The 23,117-nt window shown below is 40.6% G+C and overlaps 2 protein-coding genes across 2 annotated transcripts; both read right to left on the bottom strand.

Annotated features, from left to right (window-relative positions):
• Positions 1-1,522: 1,522 nt before the first annotated feature.
• On the bottom strand, positions 1,523-13,098 carry hnf4g (hepatocyte nuclear factor 4, gamma). Its single transcript, XM_071905273.2, has 11 exons — positions 12,969-13,098; positions 10,545-10,710; positions 9,470-9,564; positions 7,906-8,012; positions 7,537-7,686; positions 6,705-6,792; positions 5,962-6,114; positions 4,088-4,137; positions 3,153-3,339; positions 2,378-2,497; positions 1,523-1,644 (listed from the first exon to the last, which is right to left on the bottom strand). The coding sequence occupies exons 1-11, from the start codon at positions 13,096-13,098 to the stop codon at positions 1,523-1,525; spliced, it is 1,368 nt and encodes a 455-aa protein (XP_071761374.1).
• Positions 13,099-17,961: 4,863 nt separating this feature from the next.
• gpr141 (G protein-coupled receptor 141) lies at positions 17,962-19,593 on the bottom strand. The gene has a single exon (XM_071905271.2). The coding sequence runs from the start codon at positions 19,579-19,581 to the stop codon at positions 18,652-18,654; it is 930 nt and encodes a 309-aa protein (XP_071761372.2). The 5' UTR covers positions 19,582-19,593; the 3' UTR covers positions 17,962-18,651.
• Positions 19,594-23,117: the final 3,524 nt, after the last annotated feature.

The raw sequence follows: 23,117 nt of genomic DNA, 5'->3' as shown, positions 1-23,117 counted from the left end.
CAGCACCAACAAGTATTTTAGCAGGACTTCTGATTTTAAACCGGTTTATCTCTTCAGTCCTAGTGATGCATACAAAAACAGAGCATTCCATTGTGGTTTGATGTCCAGTTGTAATTTCTATCTTGACTGCAAGAGGGTGATTTCAGCCCTCTGTATTATGTATTATTGTGAGCCTTCTGGGTTTCTTTTGCTTTTGCAACTTATTCATATGATTTACTTACTTACTTTATACATATACACATCACCAGAAATCATCATTTGATATGTACAACCGATAAACTGTATACATTGCACTTACAGCAGAACCTCTGTTCAGTCAAGCAAGATAAAAATATTCAATAAAACTTACAACAACACAAAGATGGTAAGAACTTTTTAACAGACTATATTAACTCTTTTTATTTTATTACTTTGAATGCCATCATTATGTGTACCCGTATGAACTTTACTGACATGACACGGTTTAGGCCTTTAAATTCTGTGTTTACCATAAACATTTTAGCATTTTTTACATGCATTGGAAGATGATCACAGCTGAAAGCCATCTAAATCGCTCTATTCAGATTTTGCTCCACATCCAACCATGTGTAGAGGTTGGGATTCCCCCTGAAACTGTCCTGTACCCTGTAGTTTGTTTGCATAGGATTCATTCTTGCCAGAAACTTGCCTTCTTGCCTCCCCTCCTCTGACTCCAACCCAGCCATCATACTGTCCCAGTGAGGACAAAATACAATAGACATTGGACTATGGACTGTCCACTCTCCTTTAAAAAAATCATTCCCAGTGCTTGTTGCTATTTAACAAGGGGGGAGGGTGGGAGGCTTGTTCTGTTCACTGTCAAGTTAGATTCATTACAGCTGAATTTTTGGGCAACATTGCCAGCAGCAGCCAATCACGCACTAGTGTTGTTTTAAAGGTAGCATTTTAACATCAATAAATCATTACATTAACATACGCACCATAAACAAACAAAACTATCATTGAGAAGATTGCCAGCTTCTACCAGCCTCCACGCTGCATTTTACATTACATCCGATTTTACAGGAAATCCACTGAATTGCTTTACGGCATAAAGGGATTTGCTTTATGGCACAAACATGAAGAGGGCCTCTGTTGTTCCAGCGCAAACAAAGCAAGGAGCAACATCCACTTGATAGAAAGCAACAGGGTTTATAGGAAAATTGGTCTTAATTTTGATAAACACTAGAGCTAACAACACCACTGGCATGAGAGGCTACCAACCATCTTGACCATGGTTTCATTGTTTACGGTAATTGTTGAAGTTGAAAATTATATATTAAAATGCTACACATAGAACCTTTAATTATGTCTTGGCTATTGCTACAGACAGCAGATAGTAGTATGGCGATGTGGTTGCTAGCAATTTCAGCACAGGGGGGGAAGAAGCAGGGTAAGGGCTGAGGTCAGATACTGAGCAGGGGTTGCTTTTATGATTTTCTTAGCATGATTAAGATTAGAACTAGGGGCAAGGAAGCTGATCCCACGTGAGTGCAGGGAGAAGTCAGGGGTGTGTCTGCGTGGGAGGCGAGGGGCTGGCTGCAGGACCGAGAGGCTGGGGGAAGGCTTTGTACATCTCCGGGGCAGCACCCTGGGGGGGGGAGGGGATGGGGGTGTCTGGAGAGTCTGAGAAGAGACAGAGAGAGAGAGACATAAGCTGGGTTTCATCCAAGTATTTTTTTTGTGAATTATGCTGTCTTGAATTCGAAAAGCTGAATGGAAATGGCAAAATTGTATCAAATGTCTGTAATATCGCAGAAAAGATTTTGCAGAAATGTTTTTTGTCAATACAATTATGTGATAACTGATGGAAATGCATTTGTCAGATAAATAATACCATAGGCTTGACAAAACTAGTCAATTTCATTGTACAACAGTTCAAAACTGGCTTTGAACATCCTGAAATGTTGTCTGTAAAATATCTGTCCACCAAGTCCTCCTTGAAATGTTGAACCCACTGTTGCTCCCATTTACAAGGTTCCCATCGAGGACATATTGCTAAGTGCATTTATTTGTTAAAAATAAAAATTTTCAATTTTTCTTCTGGATGTGTTTTTTTGACATTCAGGAAGCTAATTTATTTCACATTTTTGTGACATTTCATAAGTTTGCATGACATTAGCTTGACTGTTGGATGAAAACATGGCTATAGAGAGGAAAATGTGGAGATGAAATTTACATTAACATTGCTTTTGATGTTTCTTGTGTGTGTAGCGTGTGTGTCAGAAGGTTTGTGCTTGTCTGTGTAAGTGTGTACATTCAGGCATGCATGTGCAGTATACACTTGTGTGTTTGCATGTATGTCTGTGTGTGTGTTTTATATGAGACTGAACGGCATTGTTCCGTATGTGGGTCTTACCTATCTGCGGACTGTGTGTGACAGGCATGGCGCTGATGACCAGTGTGTGTCCAGTCAAGGGGTCCTGGGCCAGCTGGGTGTGGGCCGGGTGGTGCAGGTGGGCGGGCTCTGACGTTAGGCCTGGACACATAACAGCCACTCATGAGCCAAAATATCAGCTTGAACAGATATTTGTGCAGTTGTACTCAGCAAGGTGTTTTTCTGCATCTCAGATGGTCCCCAGGTCAGGTTGCTATACTCACCATAGTCTTTTTTATTCAATATAAATAGTTATTCTAGTCAAAAATGGTATGCTTCTCTCTGAAGGCGTCTTTGCAGATGACTCTGTTTATCACCTCACCTCCACACAGCATCTCATGCTGCAGGTTATCTATCTTGTCCCTGCCTAGAATATCTTTGGTGTATTCTAGCTTAGACCTGAGACTTCCCTATTTATACATCTTTAGATATATTTGTAGATACAGGTCTGTCTTACCTCCTAGCAGTGTCTCAAGTAGTAGGTCATCTATTTTGGCCCTGCCAAAAATATGTGTGGATTATACTGCATTATTACATACTTTTGTTTTTTTATCCTTTATTTATCCAGGAAAGATTTGCTGAGCGTGCATACTTTTTTAGCACCACGTTCCTTCACTTTCATACAGTTCCATAAATTCACCCCTGGGAGCTGTGCAGTACAACCACAGTCTTCTACTTTTCGTCTTCTACTGAGCGGCTCTAGCAGTTGGAGGTTCCCGCTGCCTCTGTTATAAGCGCAGGTCCGGGCCTGCCTCACCTCCCAGCAGCATTTCGTGCAGCAGGTTGTCTATCTTGGCCAGGCCACACAGCTTAATGAACTGCAGCTGTTCGATCATCTGCCAGGTGATGCTCTGCAGGGTGGGCAGCAGGAGCAGCAGCTCTCCAAAACGACCCCTGGAGTCATACTGACGGTCATTAATGTAGTCTTCCAGACTCATCTGGACCTGCACACACACACAAGGCCAAGCCTCAGATTCGCTCAGCAGGGCTTCACTTGAAAACACCATGCACCATCAAGGCTGAAGAGTATGCAGGTTTTCATTTCGACCAATCACTACACCAGCTGATTTGTGAACCCTCATCCAGACAGAAGGGACTTGATCAGTGAAATAACCTGGTGTAGTCTTTGGTTGTAATGAAAACCTGCATACTTTTGGATTTTTTCTTTTCAAAATTCAACCATTAAAAAACTTTTGGCATGAAAAGGTTGTCAGATGCAATATTAAATTGTTGCATCTGTTGTTACTAAAAACAGTTTAACTCATGCCAATGATACATGGGCAGCATGTGAAACTATGTAAATGTAATATTGCCTGAACATTGGTTTAAAATTAGAGAAAAAGACACTGTTAGTCATGATTGTTGGCCAAATTCCCCATCCATGTAAATACACAATCTTTTTCCACAGGATTTCTCTGTATTGATGATGTATGAATATTCTAGGGAGACTTATTCTTCTGTTGGGTCACTGTTGTTTTGACCCCCACACTCCTAGTTATTGGTTATTGGTAAATCAATCTAGATACAAGTGCAATGTAAAATGTAATGTAATACACAGTGAAGGAAAAACTGACTAAGCCATGGATTGAGCATGCTTGGATCCCCCTCAACACTGTCCAATAGTACAACAGAAATGACTAGAAAAGAACTGCAGTCCTATGGCAAGCAACAAGGGTCAAATGCTGCACCTACCTGCAGACGCATGGCCTTGATCTTTGATGGATCCCGCAAGGACTTTGCATCTGGAGATTGGGAGGCAAGAGGGTGGAAAGTGGGAGATGGATCAAGGGAGGGAGGGGTGGAGGGAGGGATTGAAGGGCAGGAAGATAAGGAAGAATAGAGAGATGAGAGATGGAATTGAGGATATGAGTGGAAATGATGGAATGATGGAATGATGATGGTCAAACTGGGACATGGAGGCAAAATGAGGGGATTTAGTCAAGGAGACAGGTAATATGAAATGGGAGAGGGGATTGTAGTCATACTAGACCATGGAGAAATAAAGGAGGGATGGGGACATTGTGACACAACTTTGGGGGGAGATGTAACCAGATGGATGGGATAGGTTGGGAAAAGAGGGATCTGGACAGAAATGACATCATTAATACAAGTGTTTTGTCTGCTATTTTTAGTCTTTTTTTTATTTTATTTCTTTTACTATTCACTGTTGTAATTGTTTTTCCCACTGTGTTTTTTTCCTGACCCAGGTTTTACCTTGGTTTTGTTTGATTTTCTTTCTCTTCTCTTCTATTTTCTACAGTATGTTCTTGTAATTTGTCGTACATTGTTTCATGACCAACTTGAAAACAAGACAATTCATCCCTAGTGGTTTATTTTGTTTTAATTAAATTAATGCATTTTCACAAATTTACACAAATGGGAAGAAGGGAATTTGTATGCTCTGATCATTTGTATGCTTTGTTCATATAATGTTGGCCTTTGAGGTCTACTGAAACAACAGCGCACTTTAACAGGAGTGTGTGGAGCTCTAGGTCAATGATTGATGAGACAATTCAGATGAGATTTGGTTATTGACGTAAAATAATAGAAAGCTATTATATCACGCAGCAGTTTGAATGCACCTTCATGACACACATACATAACAAACCAGAAACTAAAACAAACTTAGACAAAAACTGAGTATTGAGTATCTAATCCTTTTTTCTCAGTAAGGTTTGTTAAAGTCTGTTAATAAGTGTGCTTTTTACAGCCTGTTTTTTGTGAAATGAGTATGATGTCGTAAAATGCAAATATCATGCTCTGTGCACGAAAAGTGAGATAAATGTTTTCCCATGATGAAAGCGTTACATGGAGGAGACACAATGAGAAACAGACAGTAGTTTGAAATAGTGTGGTGGATCAGCCTATACCTCCACACATTTTGCTTTCAAATTCCTAAGGTTTTCTTACCCTAACCCTAACCCTAACCCTTTGAAACAGTTGTGGTCAGGGCTCTGGGTAACACATCCAGAAACAACCAACCTAACCCTAAACCTGCCTAACCTTAACCAAAGTTTTACTTGCCTAACCCTAACCACAATAAAAGTTGTTTCACTTGCCTAGACTTAACCGTTAGCTAACACTTGAAAATGGTAAGTCCAATTCATGCAATTGTCACTAAGTCCAATTTGTGGTAGAGGAATGTAATCTTCACATTATTTGTGTCCAACAAATAACATGTAATCTGCACTTCAGAGTTCGTGCTCACTTCACAAAATGTGTTGCTGTCTAAGGAAAGTTACTGAAATAAACAACTGATCAACATGGAGAAGCAAGACTAAGTGGGAAAGATCCTAGCATACGCTTATCCCCCACTCACAGATTCCCATCCAAACCAGGTATTTGAAGAACGAAATTTAAACATTTTATACTTTCAGTGTCTTTTCTGTTGTCTCAGTCACATCAGCTACATATTTGTGTGTTTCTGCCGTCAACATTCTGGAAAATTGTAACAAAAACATTTCTATTTCTAGCAGGCAGGAACTGGTTCATTTGTAGTTAATTGCGCCTCGCAAGTACTCTGATGGCCAATGTGCTAAAGTATTAAATTGAACTTTTCTCATTACCTGGGTCAAAGAAGACAATAGCTTTGAGCGCTGAGTACTCGTTGTCGTCGATTTGAATATCCTGGAAGGGCTGGACCAGCTCGTCCAGGACCCGGTTGGCCACCCGGCAGATCTCCAGCTCAGGACTGTTCCTCTGGATCACACAGCCATTACCTGCAGACAAACAGGCTGTTGGTGGGTGGCTGTGTGTTTAAGGGAATGGATCATGTGCGAGGCAGGGTGGACGGGCAGGTGGGTGTGTATGGGGTGGTGTGCTTGTGTGTCTAGTAGGGTGAGGGGAATAGTTTGTGTGTGTGTGCTCTTGTACTTTTATCCTTGATAGAAAGTTAAATCTTGCAGACATTTTGTTAGGCCTGTCTTCTACAAGGGGCTTTTTTAGTGTCAGGGCTTACAGTTAGAGTCAAGATAAGGCATGTAGTGTTGAGGGTTAAGGGTGGAGTTGGGAATGAATGCAGCCAGTGGAAGGTCCCAACAAGTAGCCTATAGTAATACAGAAATGTGTGTGTCTGTGTGCGTGGGTGTGTGTTAGTTGATGGATCTGTGCATGAGATTGGTGAGTGTCCAAGTAATGTGAGGTATGCCATTTTGAGAAGAAATTTTTTGAAGTCACAAAGACACATAGAAAAACCTTGAGTTAATCATTCTCAGCTAACACAACACTGGGCCAGTCTTCACACTTGAGTGCTGAACCACTGGATTACACCGTGTTTCAATAAGATGCCCTCCCATTGGTCAGTTCTTACCTAAAAGCAGGAAGTCCTTATAGGGCATCGACCTCTTGGCGACCCCGAGCAAAAGGTGTTCACCTGCGTGAGCCCTGAGCAAGCTCACCTGCACACACCCGCACACACACACACACACACACACACACACACACACAATTAAACAAAGAAGAAAGAACACAAACAATGCAAATGTCCACTTAAATACATCACACACCTGTGTTTTCCTTATTTAATAGAAACCAGCAGAGACAAACTGTGTGTCAGTATCAAATTATAGGTCACTGTTATTTAGTGTGCATATGCTAATTTAAAATAACAGCCAAATGTATTTTTTGTGAGATATTTTTGATAATTATAATATTGTACATATCCATTGCCCATCATGTAATTGCTTTCAACAGAATTTTCATTGGAAAAAAAAAAAATATTCTGTTGCCACTAAGCTTTTGTTTGATTAAGGAGGAGCCTGCTTCCATCAAAACTCAAATCACTTTTACAAATACAAGTTGTTTTAATGGTGAGCAGGGAACACGCTGTCCTGCCCATACTGTACAAATAAGCCAAATACGACCTATATGGAAAGACAGGACTTCAACATCTTAGCAATCAAACTAAAAAAGGCGTTGCAGCGGCTTTAACTTGGTTCTAAAAGCAAAAGTGATATAACCCTGTTGAAAACATGGCCTGTCACCTCCACATTTAGATCCTGAGTTCCCCAGAAAGAGCTATTGTGGGTCAGACTGAAAATACATTGGGCACAGTGCAAAAACAAGACTACCTAAGAGGACGACTTCTTTTATGGGTAAACCTTTAGACAAAGTTTACCCATCATGCATCATGGCCCTTTTACCTGGTCATCCAGTGGCAGTTCTCCAAAGGCAGGAATGTATTTGGCCCATTCCACCAACACCAATAACTGTTGTCTCATAGAGTCACATACATCTCCAACAGAGGCTGACTTCTGCTCCGACACGTCTGCTGTACCAGCTGGACTACTGATCTAGAGAGAGAGAGGGAGAGAGAGAGAGAGAGAGAGAGAGAGTGATAATATCACAAGCTGTTATTTTCCTTGCGAGTAAAAACATACATACAAAATACTCATGTTCTCTCTCTCTCTCTCTCTCTCTCTCTCTCTCTCTCTCTCTCTCTCTCTCTCTCTCTCTCTCACTCACTCACCCACATACACCCACACACACACACACACACACAAGGATGTTACCTGTTGGGACAGTGACTCTGCTTGGGCCAGAACGGTGATGGGTGGCAGGTCTTGGGAGTCAGGGATGCTTCTGCGGGAGCTGATCCGATCTCTCTCATTCTGTACAGCTAAAATAAACAGACAGCTGATGTTAGTGTGTGTGTGTGTGTGTGTGTGTGTGTGTGTGTAGGTGTGTGTGTGTGTGTGTGTGTGTGTGTTTGTGTATAAGAGAGAGAGAGAACAATGGAGAAACAGCACCTCTTTCTTACTTTCAGTTTGAAAAACCTAGTCTAAAAATGATACCCCTTACAAACAAGTATACAGTAATCCAGGTAATATTTTGGTCTCTATCCTGCTTCATACTTTTCAAGAATTTTGCCTTAAGTTAGTAATTATTATTGGGAGCCGGGGAAAAAATCTTGAATGCAGATGATGACAGCAGATCCCCAGGGCAGTGAATGTTTGATGTTGACTGCTCCTGAACTTCTACAGAAATGTGTGAGCTGAACAATGAAAATGTTCCACTAAAGCGAAATATTCCTTGTGATTTTATGTCATTTTATTTTTAGTGTCAGACACTAAGTGCCCAGCCCTCATGGGCTTATATGGCTCATCCATACCTCATGTTGAAACATGTTAAAAACGTTTCTTACCAAACTCAGGTATCACAGGCTTTACAGATAAAGTTTGCCACATGGAAGCCGCCCTCTCTGAAACATATCTCAAGTCTTTCATAAATGTCTAACTAAAGAAATAGACACTTTAAATTACTCTTTAAAGGCTTTTCATTCATTAACAAGGAAATTCCAATAATTATGAACAGTAAATTGAATATATTTTCCCATGAGTGCATTTGGTGCTCATCATGCGTGCTTTGTAGACTAGTTGGGTCAGACTTCTGGATAAAAAAGGCCTATGATGTCTATAATTTTACATAAAATATGGGACCTTTCTGATCCCAGTCTGAGCTGTTCATGCCATACAGGCTGGCAGCAGCAAGAGAAGTCAAACTTTAACCAATTGCAATCCAGAACAACATGTCTGAATAACACATGATTGGGTGTCATAAAATGCCGTGCCAAGGTTATACCCCTCATAAACACACACACTCACACTCTCTCTCTCACGCACATACACACAAACACACACACACACACACAAACACACACACACACACACACAGATAGTTATCGCTTATTTTATGGCTGAGCCAATTTCAACCATCTTAAACCAGCTTTCAAACACTCTGACAATAGTCTTTTCTTCACCAGTGCCACCAGTTTTGGCGGAGATTTTATTTTTACTAAGCTGTCTGTTGGGCAATAAGCTTGTACCTGGTTTCAGTGACAAAAACAAAAAAGTACAACTAAAATATATAAACATATAATGACAATATACGTTGTAAATCAGGTGCTCTATGCACAGAAAAAAAATCTATTACCCATTTTTTGTATCACCCCTACATGCAAACTTTAAATGAAACTTCAACATGGAAAAACTATAAGATTTTGTGTCATACGGAGAAGGAATTGTGGAAACACAGCTTCAGCTATGTTACCAGGGTGCAGGACAGAGGTTTCTCTACCTTCTTTTTTCATGCCAGCCCTGAAGCACTTGTTGAGTCTGCAGAAACGACACTGGTTCCTCTTATCCTTATCCACGATGCACTGTCTGCTGAACCTGGGTATACAATGGTATAATATGACATGACATGACATGACATGACATGACATGACGCAACTCAATGCAATGCAGCGCAACATAGCGTCATGTAATGTAATATAAAGTAAACTAATATAATGACGCAACACAATGCAACATAAAGTAACACAATGTAACATAAGATAACAAGGACCTCATTGGAAATACGTTTTGGAAACTTTATGTGTTATTCTCGATGATTTTAATTAATGCATGACTGATGGCTGTGCATTATTTTTGATTATCAGATAAACAAACAAACAAACAAATGACATAACACAAGGTAACATAATGTATCACAACATAATGGTATAACACGACTTGATGATGATTTGATGTAACAAAAATGTAATGTAATGTGTGGCAATATGACATAAGATAGCAAAGGTAACAACATATTGCATTGTAATGAATGACGTGATGTATTGTGACGTGACGTGATGATGATATGAGATGGCATAACATAACATAACATAACATAAAACAAAACATGACGATACAACACGACATGACAACTGGACCACAAGTTATCAAGAGTTACAGAGTAGCCATAAAATAAGTTTTCCATTTAGGTAATAAATACTGAGATAGCCAAGGCTATGATGCCTGATCATAAGTTTGCATATGTAGAGGAGTATTTACACTTGCAAGGTTTCGACATTTAGACAGTTACATACATCCATATATGAAACATTTCTTGTCTGGATCCTCTAATGTAATCTGACGGGTGGGATGAGTATATGTGTGTATGTGTACTGTATGTCTTCTAAATGCTTACATGTATAACGTAAGCTTGTGCATGCCTTTTTTTTGTATCCGTGTACAAGTCTCTGTATGTGGATTAGTGATGAGTGTATGTAGGTGTGTATGTGTGTTTATGCAGCTATCTGCAAGCTCCTGAGTGTATATGTGTGTGTGTGTGTGTGTGTGTGTGTGTGTGTGTGTAAGTACGTGTGTACCTGCAGGTGTAGACGTGGCTCTTGCGTATGGAGCGTCTGAAGAAGCCTTTACAGCCGTCACAGCTGGAGGCTCCGTAGTGTTTCCCTGTGGCTTTGTCTCCACAGATCGCACAGTTACTATTGATCCCATCTGGCCCTGGTAGACTAGGCTCTGCTGGCATGCTGTCTGCAACACACACACACACACACACACACACACATAAGCACAAAGGCGCATGCTCATATACACATACAAACACACTGTAATCCACAAATACTCTCACAATGACTAATGAGTCATTTGTATATGCACACACACACAGTAATGAGAAATATGCATTGTATATGCACACACAACATGCATACTTGATGTAAAATAATGCACATTTCTGATGGTGTGTTCAGATAGCAAGCAACCACACTGACCACTAACTGACCGCTGCACTGTTTAAGCTAACTAATTGGTAGCTTCAGCATCAAAGGTGTTACTATTGGAAGAATATACAATATTAAAACATTTACATGTGAACCAGAGATTTTGCCCAACAGTTAAACATGTGACCATACTTTTCATTGCTGACAAACTGGCAACTGCTATCAACATAAGCCAATTTGTCTGAGATGCTGAGAATATAGAAAACAAACTTCTGGCAACTGTTTATTAGGGAAAAATCATCTCTATGAGTGAGCATTATTGTAGGAATGATTTGGTAGACAAATGTGTTTCACTGGGAAACTATAGTCCATATTGTAACTGCATGGGTTGGATCCCAGTTCACACTATACAGTAGCATCTCTCTCCTCTCACCCCTGCACTCTATACTGAATGCACAAAAAATACTTTTTCTCTCTATGAAATAGACTGAATCCAAGTTAAGAGTTCATTCTTTGATTTCACATATTAAGTCCAGTTCATTTATAAAGAGGAAATATAGGTGAAGTTAATGAGGGATTTTTAAGCCTAACTCAGTTGATACAACTGAGTTATCGGTTGGGGACTGCACTTGTTTTTAGGAAGGTGTTCATATAAGCATAAAAGCATATAGGGTAGTATTGTTGTGGTATTGTTGGCATCATTGTCAGTGTCATTGTTTTTGCTGTCATCTCTCTCATCATCTCCATCACTGTTGTCATCATCATCATCATCATCATCATAATTGCTGTTATCATCATCGTCCTCATAATTATCACTTAATCAAAGCCTAATGACCAGCTGAGAACAATAGTAACCATCCAATAAGAAAATAAGCCAATAACAAAAAGAACACCATATGAACACAACATGCTCATGTAAAGACCCAAAATGTATCAACACACACACACACACACCATCTATACCTCCCTCCCCCAGTCCCACCCCACACTGTGCCAAGGAGAGGTAAGTCAATGTTCGACTAACTTTCTATCAGCCCTCTTGCTGTCCACGTGCTGAGGTGACATCAGTGTATCAGTGAGGTCCCTGCCTGGTCCTCAATAAAACCTCTTTATGACACATACCTGCAATTCCTGCCTAAATTGTTTTATTAACATTCTGATTTCATGCTTTCACAATTTTACAACCCAACCCTTTTCTTTTCTCTGCACCTGCCCATAGATTTCCACTTGCAAATTATAACCAATAGGTAAGTGGAATTAATTTCCACCAATCAGATACATGCACTGTCACTAAAGGCCAATATTAAAACGTCAACAGTTTCCAAGTCAAATTTCCAGTTACAAGTCAATTTTGGTATACAGAGCCTGTTATGAAAAAAAAAAAAACTCCTACTGATTTTAGTTTCTTCAAATAACTCAGTTTGCCTTTGTTTGGTTTCATTTCACTTCATCAGTAAAATCATAGTTTCACAAATGTAGCCATATCTGCTCACCCAACACTGGGGCAACTCTTCAAAAAAAGCCTAATAACCAATACGGATCTATTAGGTACATATGAACTAGGTTTCACTCTGTTCTCTGCCCATTTTCTTTCTGTATGTGTAGCTCAGCTAATCAGTAACCTGTGGATGAATGAAAGCAAGTTGAGGGAGTATTGAAGAGTTCCTCAATGGGAAAATGTCATATTTTGTATTTTTAGTCTTTTACTTTTCTTTAACAGGTACCTGTGTTGTTGTGGGAAATGTTTTCTATTGGCAATTCAGTTGACCACAAGTGAACATGGCTTGGTAGCATTATTAGTTAACGAGGATCTTTATGATGGCTGGCACTGCATTGTAAGTTAGCATGCAGGTCGAGGTGACCATGGGTTTCAAAGAAATAGGGATGTTCACCTAATTCCACGTATTTGGAATAAATCTGATCAATATTTTATGTCCATCAATGAGATGAGTAATCTGCTCATCTGTCAAAATATTAGTGCTTATCTGGAGGGTGTGTGTATGTGTGTGTGTGTGTGTGTGTGTGTGTGTGTGTGTGTGTGTGTGTGTGTATGTGTGCATGCGCGCTTACCTCCTCCTCCATAGAGCACCTCTGCATTCTCAAAGCCCAGTGTGCTGTATGAGGGATCCAGGCCTTCACAGTAGTTGGCTACTTCCATATCTAACAGAGATTTACTCTGAGGGCCAGAAAGATACTTCATTCCTCTCTCACTCTCGTCCTCCTCACACCTTCTTCTCAGTCCCCCACTTTCTGACTCTTTTTGGATACAATGCACTTTTCTGAATCCTCTTCTTCTCTTCTCTTCTCTTCTCTTCTCTTCTCTTCTCTTCTCTTCTCTTCTCTTCTCTTCTCTTCTCAGTTCTATCCGTATCCTTCTCTTCACTCTACTGTTTCTCTTTCTCTATGCTTCTCTTTCTCTCTATCTGCCACTGCCCCATGTAGTCCTTACAGACATGACAGTGGAGAGGCTGATCCCAGGTATAGAGGATCTATAATCCAATCTGATTGGGCGAAGAACAAGGAAAGGGGAGGAGCTGTGGCTAAGACTTCTCACCTTATTGCACATTACTTATCTGTCCTTCTCTCTCTCACTTATCACAGGGATGGACAGATAGCGGAGGAGGAGATATTCCCCTTCTCCCTCCCTGCCTGTCTTTTACCATGAGGCAGGCTTCATCAGATTTTGCAGGACTGGCGCTAGATTTGTGTGTGCGTGTGCGTGATTGCATGCACGAATAGGTGTTTGTACATGCATGCACATGCATACAGGAAGCATGTGTACGTGTGTGTGTGTGTGTGTGTGTGTGTGTGTGCGTGCGTGTGTGTGTCCTTCCCTGGCCGCCTAATCTAATCAATAGTGGAGTAATAGCACCATCTCCTCAGCAGATAAAATCTATAAAGAGACAAAGTGAAGTGGAAAACACTGATAACTTCCATTAACTCTTCCACAAACACACTTGCCTGGCTTTACATCCAACCCAATAATCTTTACTCTTATTCCAAATAAACTGACCATATAAACAGCTCAACCCACAGTAACCTCACTGACCCCAGTCCAACTGAAACTTTACAGTGGTTACGATTTTCATTTTCATTTTTGATAGTCAGTCAGATTTTAGAATTACCCAGTGGAGTATTTAATCCATGTGGAACATTTTTCAAATGTTTTTTGGGCTATGCTTGGTTCTGGAATTTGGGTTTAGTTTTAGTTTTAATCCCATCAAATCAGGTAAACTGTTACAATTGTCCGGGCTGTCTTTACGACTTCATGCCAAAAAAATATAGATATTTGTAATGCACTTGATGATGATGCAGACTTTTCAGACCGTGGTGATGAATTTTAAACATCTTCATTTTTCTTACAGTGAGGGCATTTTCCCAGGAGTGTGGGACCATCCGCTGAGTGCAAGTGGGGAAAATGCTGAAACTGCTTAATTATCAGTAGCCTAAGTAAGAGGCTATGTACAAAATTTCATAGGTCTCACGTGAATCTCTTTCAGTTCTCAGTTCTCTGTAAACAGAGAAAAAAGCAAAATGTATGTGGAAGTGAAATGGACATTAAAAATCAGCAACACACTTTAAAGTGTGTTAAAGAATTGTCAACCAGCTCTCCCTTCTTTCAGAGCAGGTGAAAGAATGCTGTAAACACACTGTAATTTACCATCATAAACCAGTTAAATTGTCCTAACCCACCCACCTTACATCGAGTTTCATTGCACTAAATATCATTGTGCAGCATAAAAGTAATCAGTTTCAGCCATTGTATCGGAGAAGGTTGTAAATGATAAGAGGCTATATTATAGGAGATTTGATGCCTTACATCAGTGATGAGTGGGCCAATGAAAAAAGCACTCATGTAAGCAGGCATGAGGGTAATATATTGTCAGTGTAGGTATGCCAGAACACACATTATCACTGATTACCTGCTGGATATAAAGAGAGAGGGCTATTAGTATCCAGTCGCAGTGTAATACACTCCCCAATGAGTTCATATGGGGGAGGGAGGGAGGGAGAGAGAGAGAGAGAGAGAGAGAGGGAGAGAGAGAGAGAGAGAGAGAGAGAGAGAGAGGCCTGTGTATGTGATACATGTGATTGAGGGTGAAAGACAGAAAGGGAGAGAGACTGGGCGAAACAAGAAAGAGGGAGAGACACTCAAAGAGAAAAAAAATACTGAACTCAGAGAGAGAGAGAGAGAGAGAGAGACAGAGAGAGAGAGACAGAGAGAGAGAGAGAAGTGATAGAGAGATTACACTTTAACCAGGCAGTGAGGTCAAGCCTCCTGACTCATCAGGTTTGGAGAGAGTGAGGAAGTATTTACTCTTTATAATCACGTTCACAGGCCCCCAACACACAGAGGATTGACGCATAGCACTCTAGCAATCAAAGCAGACCTAAACATGAGGGTACTGATACATCAGATATGATGTAATTCTCCCTCATAATATAAGCAAAGGTAAGAAGGTACAAACTTGGCTTGTATGTTAGAAGAAAGAGGGAGTGAGTGTGGGTGTATAATTGGGTTGTTTTCTAAGCAGACCCATGTACACAAAAGAAACTGAGGCCAGCATACATTTAGGTTTAACATATAAAGAGAAAGCAAGACTGAATGTGCTCTTTGCTGTAGGATAGGTGCAATAGAAGAGAAATTCTAGGCACTACACATTAATACATTTTAAATTATTTCAATCCATGCTTGCATACTTTTTGAATATTTGACAAACCATACTGAGCACTTGATTTTTTCCTATTTGGCTAGTGATACAGTATCACAAACTTTGAGGCCGATCAGGTGTTTCCATGCACACCTCATGTAGTTTAAATATATTGGAAACCATATTCAACCATGCTTTGGTACAGGCCTATATCCAAGAGGGTTCAACAAACTATAGTATGGGTGTTAAGGGAGTTCCAGCAAGTCAGGTGAACAACTTCCATCTCATCATATCTATTGGCAAAACACTGCTTGTATACTTTTTCATGTATACTTTTATAGTTTACAATATAATAGATAGATCAAAATGTTCCTTATGAATTACACACTAGCAGGTTTTACAGTTATTAAGTCTTGGATTGACTTCAACTGAAAACAGAGCAGGACTTCTGACTGAGGAACCTTGTGTCCGCCTAGCAACCGAAAACTCTCTGGGGCCATAAAACCCGGAGCTAATAGGCTATCTCTGTGTGAACCGGCCATAATACTGTCGCCTCTATTTAGACTTGAGTTTTTAATTGTCACAGGTGATGACCAGCCACCCAGCTGGCCTGGTACACCAGAAAACTGCCACTTCCTGATACCTGAGTAACAGTAAGAATTTTAATGTAGCTGCGTGGCAACACAAGTTCCCCCTAAAAGTTCACTGAAGGAACACTTTTACGGAAATGAGTAATAAAAAAAAAAAGCCTGACAAAGATCCTTGTTAACTGAGGTCTTGTGTTGGATGTGTGCGTATGAATAGAAAAGTGTGGATTAAAGGATCAGTTTCACTCATTGTGATGAACAGCAGGCAATTTCCTTGAATTTAACGAGTTACATGCAGGCCAGGTAAGTTGTTGTTTTCCCTCAGATTTTCCCTCAAAATCCATGGTCACTGAGGGGGATTCAACAAGAACATTGTCATCCTCCTTCATCCTTCCTGTTAATATCGCCACCTAGTGATAAGTCTGAAGGCTATTTTGATCAATAATATTCACCCTGTGAACACCGGCAATTCACCCCGTATCACTCAATAAGGGAAATTAAGGCTATCGTGTTTGCATGCATCTGATGGAGAGGTTGTTTACATGTATATTGTCAGTGCACTGCACAAACCTCATATATCAGGAGTTTAAGATATTTGGTGATTTTCCCTGCTAGCTGATGTTCCCAACCAAAATGCATGCAGATATTCAATGTTTTGGTTTAGTCCCACATGAGTTGGGGGTGTCAGCTGCCAATTACACTAAGTATAAACAAAAGAAGAAAGAAACCTTGGTGATACAAATTACTTAAACACTGATTATATGAATGCCTCAGTGGTCTCAGAAAAACACAGCTACTGTATTTCCGTCTTACTGCTTAGTGAGCTAACGCTCTATAGTACTCCACCTGTTACACATTAAGTTCTAGTATAGAATGTTAAATGGGTTATCACATGATCTTTACAGCACTGCATGCATGACAAAATGAGTCTATCTTATCTGTTTTCACAAAACGCTGTTTGTGGACAGAGAGGTGAGAACACTATCTCATTTAACGCGCTCAAGAAAAAGCAAGTGAAAAAAAAATAGCAGACTTAGGCAGCCACATACTATGTATTGTCCCACCCAATAGTATGCTAGCTCTAAGTGAGCGGCAGTTGAATGTGTGTGGGGGGGTACTGCCACATTTCCACCACAAAAATACAAAACCACGTGATTCAGCAGAGCTTGTTACTAAACTGCCTTGAGGAACTACGAAAGGTAATCGCTCTCTTTCTGTCTCTCTCTCCATAAACAAAAATGCAACCTGTAATTCCCATGTTAATTTGGACTCATTCATTCAGAGGACACTTTGCATTTGAATGACAGGATCCTCTGTAGGAGAAGTTTTGCTTACCTGTTTTTCTGTTTCCGTCCGGGATGTGCATTTATCCAGGTGTACCCTTGTCCTCTGGTAGTCAGCAGGCCTCAGTGCGACATTAGTCTAGGCAACACTGGCAGTGGGAAAATGGTGAAGGTGTTGCGACAACATTCAGAGGGAAGGTAGGAGAGCTGTGAGGCCTATAATTCATGGAGCGACACATTGGATGGCGCCGCCATAGCCCTGTCATTAGATCGATTTACTAAACAAACTCAAAGTAGGGTGGAGATGTTAAACAGTAACCCAGTGCCATAAAAACCAAAAGGAAAAGGATCACCAGGTGTGTGTGTGTGTGTGTGTGTGTGTGTGTGTGTGTGTGTGTGTGTGTGTGTGTGTGTGTGTGTGTGTCTGTCTGTCTGTAGGGGCCTCCAACAGCAACCAAGGGCAGAAAGGTAAGAGATTCAAGGGGTTTGAGGTAATGTTTCACAAAATAATGGTGAAAAAGTAACAATTTTAGACATTTATTTCTCTTCTCGACTGTAGGCCAGAACACTTCAACTATGTACACAAAGAAGGTAAGTGTTTGCAAATACACTGAACTATAGTTGTATCATTTTTCATTTTCTCCTCACATTTCTCGCACATGGCTTCACATGTTTGATGTTAAATGAGAGAACAAATAGTCCACAATTATTCATTCCAAGCCAGAACTGTTGTATTTACAAAAAAAAGACCAGCAGATGGCAGTCATGGTATTTAAGAATCCATTCATTTCAAGTCAAAAGCAAAGAGCAGTTAAAGCTTCTCCCCAAACTTGTTTCGTTTCGTTTTGTTTCTTTATTCACACATATAAAAATTTAAAAGAAAAGGATACAATATATAATTTGCAAGAGAATGTGAAGGAGAATTGTCTAAAAACTCTCCAGGGGCTTGAAAAGTGGACTTCTCCAGGCAGCATATTACAGAAAATAATTACAGCAATGTAAAATACACAATTTGAATGTATCTATAAATAAGTTGTACCACACATAAACTTGTACCTATTATGTGTGGTTTTAATAAAAGCAAAATAAAAGCAATCCTTTTCAAACATGTCAAAGTTCCAAAATTTAGATGATCAGAAGGTCCATCTCGTAGTACTTCAAAAGACCTCCGGATCTGGACCAAAAGCGCATACTTCAAACTTCTCTATCTTTTTTTCTGTCTCTGCCTCTCTCACACAAATAGACGCACTCCCCTCCCTACGAAGGTGAGCATATCCAAACAGGTCAAAGTAGTCAGACTCAGAAACACCTCATTGACGGCCTGCAGCTTGAGGTGTCCTATGTAGTGCAGCCGGAACATGTGGTAGGGAACGAAGCACACCATCATGACCAGGGCAAAGCACAGGCTCTTCAGCTGAGCCCAGAACTCCTGCTGCGAGGTCCATCCCGGCCCGTACTCCCTGTGTAAAATCAGCAGGACGTTGGCTTGTAAGGCCGTCAGCGCGGTGGCCACCACGATGATCACTGTGCTTGTGGCGTAGTTGAACACCTTGGCAGCGTTGGCGCTCTCTATTTGATTGCCAAACTGGAAACAATGCGTGCCCGATGTGACTTGCGTTTCATGTGTGCCGCTGCTATTGTAGCTGTCCCAGCTCCTGACATTCTCATCCCGTTTGCCGTAGATGAAAAAGAGGACGCAAGGGACCGTGACGACCACCGCCGTCCACACCGCCACGCTGATAGCCAGCGCGTGCATCTTGCGGTAGAACTCCACGTGCTCGGCTTTGCGGTAGAATGTCATCAGGCGCGTGACGAGGATGATCACGTAGAAGATGAAAGACATGTACATGTGGACGTGGATCATGGCACTGACGATTTTACACAACCCAAGGCCCAGGCCCCAGTGATGGTTAGCGTGGTAGTAAATCCTGAAGGGCACGGTGAGGAGGAAGAGGAAGTGGGTGAAGATGAGGTTGAGCACGGCGATGGCGGTGATGGATCTCATGCTGGACTGGAGAACGCGCACCATCAGGCCGATGCCGATGGTGCCGCTGAGCAGAACCACGCAGTAGATGGACAGGAGGACCGTGTGGTACTGAACGGGATCCACCGGCTTCTGGGCGATGGAGGTCGCTTCGAGGCCCGGGGCCGTTGGAGTCATGTTGGAAGGGAGCGTGGTTGTGTTTTCCATGAAAGCTATCTTAAATTGAGAGAGAGAGAGAGAGAGAGAGAGAGAGAGAGAGAGAGAGAGAGAGAGAATACACAGGAATAAGAGAAAGTGAGCAAAAGGGGATGGAAGGGCAGATAATGATAGAGAAATAGATCAAGAAAGGGTAAAGATGAGGTTGATCAAAAACTGTCTGATATCACCTATTTGTTACATTTAGACAGGAATCTGCCTACATTACACAGTATAATTACATACCTCACAACTGATACGTTGCTCACATAATGTCACACACAACCCAGATCAAGACATTAACCAGTAATATAATGTTAGTCTCAAATGCTGTCTCGCATATCTTTGACTGGTTATAAGAGCACACATATAATCAGTTTAACGGGATAACAGGATTAAAAATGCCACACGCCATCCAGAGTGCCTTCCTGATTCAACCCAAGCTGAATTATTACAGCATTTTAATATTGTGAAGTCTTGAAATGATCCTAGATGCTCTTCAGAGTTTAATCACTGAGTAACTGACAGAGCAATGCTGCAACGGAAAGGGCATCATTAATGAACAGACAGTCAAAAGCAGAGAATATCCCGGCACACTTACCTTTTGGTAAAAGAAGAACGGGCCGTTGATTGTCTCTGCGGGAGCAAATGAGCCACAAGAGTATGTTTTTGAGAGTGTGTATCCTCTAGGCTACATCACACTATCTTCTACTCCAATAGAAGAATGGCGAAGTTCTCACAGTGTGTTGATGGTGTGAATGAGGTTTCTGTTTGAGAGGGTACGAACAAGAATGTGGTTGTGTGTGTGTGTTTCTGCGTCCATGCATACCGACTTCTGAGAATGTGCAGGAGTGAATGCGTGTTTCTTTTTGTATGCCAGCTTTCTGGTCCGTGAAGTAGAGTTTATGAAAATGAGCCTGCATGTGTGTGTGTGTTGTCTGAAACCATGGTATAGTTTTGCATACTGTGTTTGTGTACAGTTATGTGTACGTGTGTGTGTGTGTGTGTGTGTGTGTGTGTGTGTGTGTGTGTGTGTGTGTGTGTGTGTGTGTGTGTGGGTGTGTGTTTATGCTCTGTCAGACACAGGAGGTGGTTGCAGACACTTGGCGTGATAACCACATGATTTCCTGCTTCTGGTCATCGCTCGACACACCAATTACTTTGTTGATGTCAGGTCTACATTATGCACTTAAAGTCTAATCATTAAAGACCAATACACAGAATATGATGTGCTGTGAGTGAGTGAGTGAGTGAGTGAGTGAGTGAGTGAGTGTGTACATTGGGGTTACCAAGTGGGGACCTACCATCACAGATGACTCAGTACATTTATCCCACAGCACCTCCAGAAGGCTGAACAGTAAATTCGGGCATCCCAGACCCCAAATACAGGATGTTTTACACCCTTCAGATATAATAACGTAATGAAACGTAAACTGTACAGTCTAAACACCTATTACAGTAAAACCGCTTTACATCTAATTTGAATTAAGGTTATTGTGCAAAACACCATCTGCACTGTAAGAGGAAACCCACTGAAATGTATTTGCAGATACATTGTCTTATTGGGCCGGGCCTACAGGTTCTTAAACGTTCTCAGCATGGAACCCAAATTAGACATGCCCCAAGCTCTTTTATAACTATTAAAACTATTTAACTATTTGATTTTACTGTCATGTGTGGATCTCTTATCTTGTGAGCCGATTCAAGTCCCAAACAAGGATGAGGTTGAGGACAAATTCATCTAACCCCAGTTTATCTACCTCTTTATTTGTGAAATAGTTTACTCACCATATTGTGCAAACATAAACATAAACTCTTTTAATATAAATGTATCATATCAAGTAATTAACATCAACTGTATAGTATAAATAGAGTTTACTCACCATATTGTGCAAACATAAACATAAACACTTTTAATATAAAAACTAGTTGCATAAAAATATGGTCTCGTCAATATGTAAAACATAAATGAATACCATTCTGCAAATATCACTGTTACTTGTTTGTATTGGTGGTTAAAAATGTCTTTGTCGCCAGCTGGAGATCATAGTTTACCCACCTTTTACATCACTGATCCTTAACAAACCAGGGGGTAAACTGTCACCCCCAACCAACTGGGTTGTTATTCTAAAGAAAGGATAAGTAGAGACATAGAGCAAGAAGTCAGTAGCCTTAAAGTTTAATGGCAGTGACCTGTGCTCAGAGTGACTGACTCAAAAGAGAAGTGAGAGAGGATGTGGCAGTGCTAGCTATTGATAGATGTGAGAATCTCCCCAGCGAATACCTCAGCTAACACTAAGGGCCGAGTGGGAATTAACCCCAGTCCCAGACTAAAATGCCCTTTTAAACTGGATTAACAATAATTTGCTTTCTGGGTTGTGGATTGAAATAGTCACAGATTTAGCTCAATCTAGATTTAACCGATTTTTAGAACAAAGATCAGTGCTACTCTGGAAATAAATGAAGGTTTAAATTAAATCTCCATCCAACTTCAGATTAATGCTGTTTGTCAGATGAGACAGTTTCCATCCCGTTTCTCCTGCAATTCCACACAATTCTGGGCTTTTCTAGATCCATTCAAGGTTTTATGAGCATCCTCGTCCAGAGCTGTGTCTTCTCAACCTAATGCAGACTAACAAATGTTCATTTTGCTCCTCTCTATCACAGATTGATTCCATACAGCAGTGATTCAGCCTAGAGCCAGTTCATGAAAGCTTTTACATCTGCTGTTCTAAACACCTATGAGGGTTCCTCTTTCCCCACTTCCCCACTTGATGTGTTTTATGTTTATAACAACGGTTTATTTAGAATAAATGTAAGAAGGTAGAAGAAATATAAGAAGCCACAGTGTATATTGAGTGTCTTTATTATTACAGCATGTTGGGGCCAGTATTGAGTGCAAAACACCAAAGCAATGACCGCTCATCACCAAAGGTGTCACCAAAATCAAGACAAACAAGAATCTGGCAGATTATCTCTTTAAATTTTTAAATTTTTGACTCCATAGTCCAGAAGTAACTAATCTGAAGTTAGGATGTGTTGCAGAAAGCCACTTTTTAAGAGGTAATTAAATAATGTGAATTTAGGCCTACTGGCTTAATCTAAACCCTGTCTGGGAAACCGGCCCTAAGAGTTTTATAAGGCACACACTACTTTGGTGTTGTGGTGAAGGGGTGATAGCACAGGCTTTGGAAAGAATAAAATTGATCTAAGAATTCATGGGCATAACATTGTTTTATGCCATATTCAGAAAGCAATCAGTTCAAAAGTAACAAGGGAGATAATGGGGAGCAAGAAAAGCATTGCTTTTCCAGCTATTTAAATTTGAAATCTTTAAGTCAGGACAAAATATCAAAGGAATCATTTTAATGTTTCTTAATGAGGGGTTTAGGATAAATATACATTATGCTTCTCAATTTCCTGACACAAAGATTACTGGCACTAAGAAGTAGAGAGGAAAGCCCCTTATTATTGCCCTGACCACAAAACAAGGTGTCATTTTTTTTTTTTTTGATTTT

Source organism: Centroberyx gerrardi, chromosome 22 (assembly GCF_048128805.1).
Source record: "Centroberyx gerrardi isolate f3 chromosome 22, fCenGer3.hap1.cur.20231027, whole genome shotgun sequence".
NCBI lineage: Eukaryota > Metazoa > Chordata > Actinopteri > Beryciformes > Berycidae > Centroberyx > Centroberyx gerrardi.
The sequence above is the reverse complement of the archived record's forward strand: the minus strand, read 5'-3'. Positions and strand labels throughout refer to the sequence as shown.